Raw genomic sequence first — 10,607 nt, forward strand, 5'->3', positions numbered from 1 at the left:
AGTTGTTGTGACGCTTCCTACAGATTGTAGGTTTTGGCTTTTGTTTTATTTTTGCGCTATAAAACGTTTATTTGCTGCGCTTTGTTAAAATGGCATAATAGCTTTAGTCAGTTGTTAGTTATATTTTATTTATGCGCGCATAGCAAACTAATTATTTAACACTTTTATAAAGGTATCTTATTTTATATCGTAATTCGGAAGTTTAAAAATATCGAAAGATTTGAAGTATCGAAAGGTTTGCGTATTCGAGGTTAATTATAGCACTCTACAACTACATTATTAACCTTTAATCAGGCCGGAAAATCGCCATTTGTAGAGTTACTAGATTTGTTGTTATAATTATTTTGATTGTTTATTTGGTTTAATTTGACTCCGTTTAGCGACTCTATTTATTATTATTATCTGGTTTGGTATTTTGTTTAAGTTTTATTGATAAACAACAAGACGTTAACAGTAATACTTTTATTGTAATACGGCAAATCACTTGGTTTAATTAAAATTTACGTTACAAGATCAGCTAGATCGCTAGACTGACGTTACGGTTACAGTACGGTTTGTAGGACCAGTTATTGCGAGATGCAACGGTGACCAACTATCGGTAGATTGGTGAAGAAAGTTTAAGTTGTTCCAGTATTTATAGCAAAACCGGAAGGCAATAAAAATTCGTTCGTTGTAAAGCCGTTGGCCTTCTACGTACATGTTACGTGGTTAATTCTCGTTAAAGGCGATTTTAGTGTGCATTGTTTGAAGTTGACGCCCGTTGTAACAAGAATAATTGTTGTACGTGTCCGGTCAATGACATTGAAGTAGCGTTAAAGTAGACGAGCCATCTGTGGGCTTTGTAGACATGGGCATGTCAAATGTCGGCTTACAGGCAAGGGAATAGTTGCAGTCAGAAAATCGTAGCCAGTTTGGAAATCTGGAGGAGTGCGTATGCCCCTTGTTCACCACTTCTGTTTGTATCGTAAATGTTCGAGAAGATATGGAAACTGTCGTAATTTGTTGTGCCTGGAATGAGGGTTTATGTTGTCTCGGATTATCTAAAAACAAAGTTGTTACGCTTTCTACAGAATGTAGGTTTTGGCTTTTGTTTTATTTTTGTTCGAGGAGATATGGGAACTGTCGTAATTTGTTGTGCCTGCAATGAGGGTTTATGTTGTCTCGGATTATCTAAAAACAAAGTTGTGACGCTTTCTACAGAATGTAGGTTTTGGCTTTTGTTTTATTTTTGCGCTATAAAACGTTTATTTGCTGCGCTTTGTTAAAATGGCATAATAGCCTTAGGCAGTTGTTAGTTATATTTTATTTATGCGCGCATAGCAAACTAATTATTTAACACTTTTATAAAGGTATCTTATTTTATATCGTAATTCGGAAGTTTAAAAATATCGAAAGATTTGAAGTATCGAAAGGTTTGCGTATTCGAGGTTAATTATAGCACTCTACAACTACATTATTAACCTTTAATCAGGCCGGAAAATCGCCATTTGTAGAGTTACTAGATTTATTGTTATAATTATTTTGAATGTTTATTTGGTTTAATTTGACTTGACTCCGTTTACCGACTCTATTTGTTATTATTATCTGGTTTAGTATTTTGTTTAAGTTTTATTTATAAACGACAAGACGTTAACAGTAATACTTTTATTGTAATACGGAAAATCACTTGGTTTGTACAAAAGTTAGGTTACAAGATCAGCTAGATCGCTAGACTGACGTTAAAGTTAAGTACGGTTTGTAGGTCCAGTTATTGCGAGATGCAACGGTGACCAACTATCGGTAGATTGGTAAAGAAAGTTTAAATTGTTCCAGTATTTATAGCAAAACCGAAAGGCAATAAAAGTTCGTTCGTTGTAAAGCCGTTGGCCTTCAACGTACATGTTACGTGGTTAATTCTCATTAAGGGCGATTTTAGTGTGCATTGTTTGAAGTTGACGCCCGTTGTAACAAGAATAATTGTTGTACGTGTCCGGTCAATGACATTGAACTGACTTGAACTTAGAATTGATTGTGATAGGCTTATTACAATTGATTCTACATCACCTCCCCTTGGAAAAAGTTGTGCATTTCTGGCATATAAAAATTCGGCAGAATCAATATCTTCTTCGGAAAAGCGAATCGAAATTGAGGAGTGAACTGGTTGACATGTTGCAATCTTCCTTATTCTTGGGCTGTGTCGTGGGCCTGCTTGCGACAAGTGACATTGGAAAGGGACGATGAATGAGCCTCTGTGGGCGTAGTTGAGCCAGCTTGGGCGTTAAAGTAGACGAGCCACCTGTGGGCTTTGTAGACATGGACGTGTCAAATGTCGGCTTACAGGCAAGGGAATAGTTGCAGTCAAAAAATCGTAGCCCGTTTGGAAGTCTATAGGAGTGCGTATGCCCCTTGTTCACCACTTTTGTTTGTATCGCCAATGTTCGAGAAGATATGGGAACTGTCGTAATTTGTTGTGCCTGCAATGAGGGTTTATGTTGTCTCGGATTATTCAAAAACAATGTTGTTGTTACGCTTCCTACAAAATGTAGATTTTGGCGTTTGTTTTATTTTTGTTCGAGGAGATATGGGAAATGTCGTAATTTGTCGTGCCTGCAATGAGGGTTTATGTTGTCTCGGATAATCTAATAACAAAGTTGTTACGCTTTCTACAGAATGTAGGTTTTGCCGTTTGTTTTATTTTTGCGCTATAAAACGTTTATTTGCTGCGCTTTGTTAAAATGGAATAATAGCCTTAGGCAGTTGCTAGTTATATTTTATTTGTGCGCGCATAGCAAACTAATTATTCAACACTTTTATAAAGGTATCTTATTTTATATCGTAATTCGGAAGGTTAAAAATATCGAAAGATTTAAAGTATCGAAAGGTTTGCGTATTCGAGGTTAATTATAGCACTCTACAACTATATTATTAACCTTTAATCAGGCCGGAAAATCGCCATTTGTAGAGTTACTAGATTTGTTGTTATAATTATTTTGATTGTTTATTTGGTTTAATTTGACTCCGTTTAGCGACTCTATTTATTATTATTATCTGGTTTGGTATTTTGTTTAAGTTTTATTTATAAACAACAAGACGTTAACAGTAATACTTTTATTGTAATACGGCAAATCACTTGGTTTAATTAAAATTTACGTTACAAGATCAGCTAGATCGCTAGACTGACGTTACGGTTACAGTACGGTTTGTAGGACCAGTTATTGCGAGATGCAACGGTGACCAACTATCGGTAGATTGGTAAAGAAAGTTTAAATTGTTCCAGTATTTATAGCAAAACCGAGAGGCAATAAAGGTTCGTTCGTTGTAAAGCCGTTGGCCTTCTACGTACAGGTTACGTGGCTAATTCTCGTTAAGGGCGATTTTAGAGTGCATTGTTTGAAGTTGACGCCCGTTGTAACAAGAATAATTGTTGTACGTGTCCGGTCAATGACATTGAAGTAGCGTTAAAATAGACGAGCCATCTGTGGGCTTTGTAGACATGGACGTGTCAAATGTCGGCTTACAGGCAAGGAAATAGTTGCAGTCAGAAAATCGTAGCCCGTTTGGAAGTCCGGAGGAGGGCGTATGCCCCTTGTTCACCACTTTTGTTTGTATCGCCAATGTTCGAGAAGATATGGGAACTGTCGTAATTTGTTGTGCCTCCAATGAGGGTTTATGTTGTCTCGGATTATCTAAAAACAAAGTTGTTACGCTTTCTACAGAATGTAGGTTTTGGCGTTTGTTTTATTTTTGCGCTATAAAACGTTTATTTGCTGCGCTTTGTTAAAATGGCATAACAGCCTTAGGCAGTTGCTAGTTATATTTTATTTGTGCGCGCATAGCAAACTAATTATTCAACACTTTTATAAAGGTATCTTATTTTATATCGTAATTCAGAAGGTTAAAAATATCGAAAGATTTGAAGTATCAAAAGGTTTGCGTATTCGAGGTTAATTATAGCACTCTACAACTACATTATTAACCTTTAATCAGGCCGGAAAATCTCCATTTGTAGAGTTACTAGATTTATTGTTATAATTATTTTGATTGTTTATTTGGTTTAATTTGACTTGACTCCGTTTACCGACTCTATTTTTATTATTATTATCTGGTTTGGTATATTGTTTAAATTTTATTTATAAACGACAAGACGTTAACAGTAATACTTTTATTGTAATACGGCAAATCACTTGGTTTGATTAAAATTTACGTTACAAGATCAGCTAGATTGCTAGACTGACGTTACGGTTACAGTACGGTTTGTAGGACCAGTTATTGCGAGATGCAACGGTGACCAACTATCGGTAGATTGGTGAAGAAAGTTTAAGTTGTTCAAGTATTTATAGCAAAACCGGAAGGCAATAAAAATTCGTTTGTTGTAAAGCCGTTGGCCTTCTACGTACATGTTACGTGGTTAATTCTCGTTAAAGGCGATTTTAGTGTGCATTGTTTGAAGTTGACGCCCGTTGTAACAAGAATAATTGTTGTACGTGTCCGGTCAATGACATTGAAGTAGCGTTAAAGTAGACGAGCCATCTGTGGGCTTTGTAGACATGGACATGTCAAATGTCGGCTTACAGGCAAGGGAATAGTTGCAGTCAGAAAATCGTAGCCCGTTTGGAAGTCCGGAGGAGTGCGTATGCCCCTTGTTCACCACTTTTGTTTGTATCGCCAATGTTCGAGAAGATATGGGAACTGTCGTAATTTGTTGTGCCTCCAATGAGGGTTTATGTTGTCTCGGATTATCTAAAAACAAAGTTGTTGTGACGCTTCCTACAGAATGTAGGTTTTGGCGTTTGTTTTATTTTTGCGCTATAAAACGTTTATTTGCTGCGCTTTGTTAAAATGGCATAATAGCCTTAGGCAGTTGTTAGTTATATTTTATTTGTGCGCGCATAGTAAACTAATTATTTAACACTTTTATAAAGGTATCTTATTTTATATCGTAATTCGGAAGGTTAAAAATATCAAAAGATTTGAAGTATCGGAAGGTTTGCGTATTCGAGGTTAATTATAGCACTCTACAACTATATTATTAACCTTTAATCAGGCCGGAAAATCGCCATTTGTAGAGTTACTAGATTTGTTGTTATAATTATTTTGATTGTTTATTTGGTTTAATTTGACTCCGTTTACCGACTCTATTTGTTATTATTATCTGGTTTAGTATTTTGTTTAAATTTTATTTATAAACGACAATACGTAAACAATAATACTTTTATTGTAATATGGCAAATCACTTGGTTTGATTAAAAGTTACGTTACAAGATCAGCTAGATCGCTAGACTGACGTTAAAGTAACAGTACGGTTTGTAGGTCCAGTTATTGCAAGATGCAACGGTGGCCAACTATTGCTAGATCGGCCCCACGATATTACGATGACCAACTATCGGTAGATTGGTGAAGAATGTGTTACAAAAACGTTCAAGGTTCGCTTTCTGCTAGATTTAAACAGGCGTTCTTATTGGCTTACTCTTTATTAAAAACAGGTTACTTGCGATAAAATAAAAGCAGTAAACAATTGAAACATTCAGAAGTAGAATGATCACCATAAAACTACCACGCTCTATCAGAGAGAAATACTTGCGCGCCGTTAATTAGTGCGATTTTATCCAGACCCGCTACAAGCTTCCTGGCACCAAACACTAAATTGGGTTCTTTTAAACCTCATATGTAACACACTTTTTCTTCCACCAAAAAATATGTCGCTCACAAGATTAAACAATCAGGTAAAATACAAGTAAGAGAACAATGAAATCTTGCAACACATAGACTTACATAAGCAAGATACATCAATTAGAAAATAACATGAATAACAAAGCAAACAACTACTTATAGTATTTTTTTTAAACAAATTATTAACAGTAAATATCATAGGAAGCAAGAACAAAAACATGAAAAAAAAAACACTAAAAGCAAAGGTAAATAAACATTGAAAATAGGCATTGAAACATAACAAAATGTGGACCTTTAAGTGGTTTATTAAAGCAAAAAAAAAATAATTAAAACGGTGAAAAAAAAACTTATTTTATTAGGAGAAAATAAAACGAACACAGAGTGCAAAAAATACAAGTAACATGTAAACAATAATTTTACACAACTTAAAAATATCTTATATATATGGCAACAAAATCACTTAATAATCCCCTTTAAACACAAAATATGTGTGTAAAGTAAAACTAACTGTATATAAATTGTAAATATCGCTGAAAAAACGGGGTGCCGAACCTGGCATCGAGGTCTTAAAAAGCGTGTTTGAACGCTGTCAGGTTCAAAGTCAGCGTTGTCGCTGAAGTCTGCTGTTGCGGTTGGGTTTCGTGGGCGTAGGTAAAATATTGAACACAAGGTGCGCTTAAAGGAATGCTGAAGTTTTCTGCATCTTGAACCATTTCACCATGGTTGTCGTAGTTATCGTCAAAACGACAGTAGTCGCCTAAACTTTTCTTTAGTCGATTGCGATGAACGGTCATAACTTTTGTTTGTGCCTCGTCGCAAATTACATAGTTTACAGGGAAAATAACTTGTTTTACATAGAATGAACCAAAAAAAGGCAAATAATACTTTTTCTTTTCATTTTTGGCCACATTTGGTGCAGAGTTCCCAAGCAAAACAGCATTGCCTACATTAAAAACACTGCTATCGGAGTTTCTATCATAGCAGGCAGCCTGGTGTCTTATTTTATCTTGAAGTTCCACCATCATTGCGGTTTTAGGTGCAACTATATTACAAGCGACCCACACTTTAAATCGGCCAGAAGACGTAACGAACGGCCTGTGAGAAGAAAATGCGGGACATGTTCGTTTCTTCGTGGATGCTAGCGTTATAAAGGGCTCTGATTGAACTTGATGCATCATCCCAACAAAAGGGGTCGCGTTGCACATAACAAAAACATGGATAAATTGTACGATTGTTTCTTTCGCATTTACCTTCAGGGTGATAAAGGCTAATTCTAGACCTTTTACAGCCCAATATTTGTAATAATTCTTTAAACACATCGCTTTTAAAATTTCGCCCCTGATCGGAATGAATACAATCTGGCACGCCGTGAATTGTAATCCAGTTGTGATATAGCATGTACGCTGTTTCATGAGCATTTTGCCAAGACATGGGCCAGGCTCGCATATATTTAGTGTAAGTATCGCAAGCCACCAAAATATACTTATTTTCCTTTTTTGTAGTATGTAAGCCATTAAGCTTTATTGGGCAATCGTCGCTGCATGGCATTAGAGGTGCTCGCACCGTTTTCTGCGGGAGCTTCTGTACATCGCACATGGGGCAAGTTCGACAATAATCTTCCGCGGTTGATTTTGATTTTGGCCAATAGAAGCGCTCGTTTAGCCGCTCGTATGTTCGTTTAAAACCCATGTGACCTACACCAGATTTATCATCATGCATTAATTTTAACACGTTGGTCCGTAGTTTTGTGGACACTAAAAAGGTTGGTATTTTGTATTAGTAAGAGTATCTTGGCAATTTCGATATAAAACTCCATTTCTGCAAGTAATTTCTCCAAATATAGACAAAAAATGTTTAACGACATCGTGTCTATTTTTAACTTTTTAAATGGAGATCGATGACCTTTTGTTAACCAGTCAAATATTATCGATACATGTTCATCATCATGTTGCGCTTTAGAAATATCATCATCAGTCCAGCCAAGACCGGAACGAAAATCGCTAAAAGCTCTTTTCTTGTAGTTAAGTAATTCTGCTCTCGTGAGCGAACGTCCTCCAAGTGCAACTGGATGCTCCTCCCCCTCAAAACACTGAGACAATACACAGTCAACAGCAAGATTAGATGCATCTTAAGCTTATGATCATCTGACATTCGTCTAAGATATTGTTTTATGGGAATGGAATCTAGGGAAAAGATTGTTGTTAACTGCCTGCACAATGGCAACTGTTGCGCTATTTAGATCAATGGCAGCAATACAAAATTTATGCGATCCCTTCTAGAAGGCAAATTTTGTCTCAGGTTAAGGTAGCATATGCAGTGCGCACCTGGACACGGCGCACCATCCCGTTCTTGTCTAACTTCTTGATGATCCCTTTCGGTCAGAGTCATCTCTTCGCGTTCTCATTAACGAACCACGTCGCCAACTGTGAAATTCCTCATCAGCTGAATCCACTTTTGTCGCAATTGTAACAAAGTCAAATACTCCTTTGTCAATCTCCCCCAAAATTGATCAGCAAGAAGTAGAACCTCCAAGATCGTTTGTAACTGTCTTCCTTGACAAACGTGTTTGGAGGCAGGTCGTTGTCCATTGTTCAGCAACATACTTGGCGTCAATGCCAATTCATCCTTGCAGTCGTCGCTGAGTGGCACCAGAGGTCTGCTGTTTAAAATTCGTTCCACCTCAGCCATCAATGGCGGACAAGAGATGAATTGTTCCCGAATGCCCATGCCATGATACTTTGTTACAATGAGCTCAGTTACAACCTGGTTAGATGGAAGAATCATCGGATGTTTGGTGATTAGAGGGACAGATTATGTAGCCTGCCACCAACGTACATATTGCCTTTGACTAAAACCGGGCTTCAGTTCTTTCAGCGATAAAACTAAATACAACCATAATCAATATTAAGGTTTAAAACATCTATGTATACTAATGCTCTCTTAATTACCAAGAGTGTTAAGCCAATTATTCCAAGTGTTAATATGTAGTTCTGGAACCAGATCGTAAAAGCACTTCCACGAGGCTGTTAGTAAAGTCCCTGTAATAAAACGTCATTAAAAGAAACAACGCAGAGTTTGCAGCACAATCAAACACTATACGGTCCGTACAGTGGTGTGGTATATAACACGTTATATCGTTTACACAATTTCTATTAGCCAATACAGTCACATGTCCTTATTTTATATATTCATCGATTTCTTCCCTATATTAACTAAAAGTTTTAGGGTTAGCAATAAACTTCTTCTTCAAAGATTGCAGCCTTTGAAGTGTCATTTTTCTATTCGTTAAAGGTTTAATATATTTTTTTTTCCAGAGTAATCCAATTTCATAGTGTCAGCCATTTCGCGAAACTGTTTTGTTCATAATTTTCAACGTACTTTTGTCGTTTAATGACATTTCGCTTATTTGCGCACAATCAAGGTCGTGAAAATTGCTCGACAAAAACATCTGAAATTTCGTTGCATGATGTCAATACTTGTTCAGAATCATGCATAAAGTTAACATTAGTTCGTTGGGAGGATTTTCTTGGGGAATGGTCTGAGCCAAACAACGTCCAACCCAACGCCGTATGCGGGCCGAAAGGCTGCAAATTATTGCAGTAACGCCATTCAGAAACCCTTGCAGTACAAATACTTGTATCTGAACTGTCATCCAGAAAAGCGTTCACAAAATTACTTTGATTGTTGCCCCACACTTTAACTGGCACAATCTTGAAACGTTTCACTTTTTTAACGCTGTTATGGGAAACCTCGTTGCATGCCACAATAACTGACTCGCTTTGCGGCTCCGATAGCGGGCTTTAACGTCACTTTAGTAGATTATGACATCACAATTAAACTATAGCGGGCTTTGTCGTTACTTTTATTGTCACTTTAGTAGATTATGACATCACAAATAAATTATATCTACATTTCCATTTAAACAGTCAGAGACTAACACTCAAACAGTTTAAGTTACTGCCGCTTCAAATCTTAATGGATAACAATTCGAAAAAGTATTTTAATGCAGCGTTATTATCATTGTTATGTCATAGTGTTCCAATTATTTGTGATAAATATTAATAACAAAATTATAACTAGCTTGTTAAATGAGTTTAGAATAAAACAATTGTAACTTGAAACTTACTGAAATGAGTTTGAAAATATTTATGTTTTTGTGCTTCTGGTTATGCTTAGCTGCATCCCAAAACAACCCAGTTTGTTTTAGTGCATGTCCCACTGCATCTGCTCATGAACCTTCTGAAACTAAACAAGGTAGACCAGGAAAGCTTGGCCCAGCTGGGGAGAAAGGTGAAAAAGGTTCAAGGGGTGAAATTGGGGCAATTGGGGGTCCTGGCGCCAGGGGTGAGCAAGGTTTCAAGGGTGAAATTGGCCCCATAGGTCCTAAGGGTGAAATTGGGTCAGTTGGGGGTCCTGGCGTTAAAGGTGTGCAAGGTTTCAGGGGTGAAATTGGCCCCATAGGTCCCAAGGGGTCAGTTGGGGCTATTGGAGAGTGTTCTTGCGATGTTGCAATCTTGTTAGAAAAAATTCTCAACCAAATAAAAGGTATTTTGTTTACTTTACATTTGTTAAATAATGATAATATCATCGGCTTACTGTTAGAACCTCAAAACTAAAATAAAAACAATTTTAAGACAATTAATAAACTTTTTAAACCTTGCAAGTCTATTTTGTATGGTTTATTAACATTGTTACTTATATAAACAAGTATACTTAATACAGTGGCATTTTTAAAGTGCTAAAACTTATCTGTAAAATTAATTTTATCATAGATTTTGAGTTATTATATTAATAAACGATGTTAAGTTATTATGTCAGTTTTAATTAAATAAACTTTTAATTTAAATAACTTAAAATGTCTTATGGAATCTGTGCCCAAGAAAACGCAGCTTTTAGAATTTGTATTTTTTAATATCTGCTGAAATTTCTTCTGTTTATAAATTAATATTTTCGGTGTT

General features: G+C 36.3%; 1 protein-coding gene across 1 annotated transcript in view; it reads left to right on the top strand.

Moving 5' to 3' along the window:
* Positions 1–6,056, top strand: part of LOC145755934 (MFS-type efflux pump MSMEG_3705-like) — a 52,998-nt gene extending 46,942 nt beyond the window's left edge. The window contains 2 exon segments of the mRNA XM_082572161.1: positions 5,839–5,894; positions 6,009–6,056. Of these exon segments, the coding sequence (XP_082428287.1) occupies positions 5,839–5,894; positions 6,009–6,056 (104 nt within the window).
* Positions 6,057–10,607: the final 4,551 nt, after the last annotated feature.

The sequence above is a fragment of the Corella eumyota genome, chromosome 6 (genome assembly GCF_963082875.1).
Source record: "Corella eumyota chromosome 6, kaCorEumy4.1, whole genome shotgun sequence".
NCBI lineage: Eukaryota > Metazoa > Chordata > Ascidiacea > Phlebobranchia > Corellidae > Corella > Corella eumyota.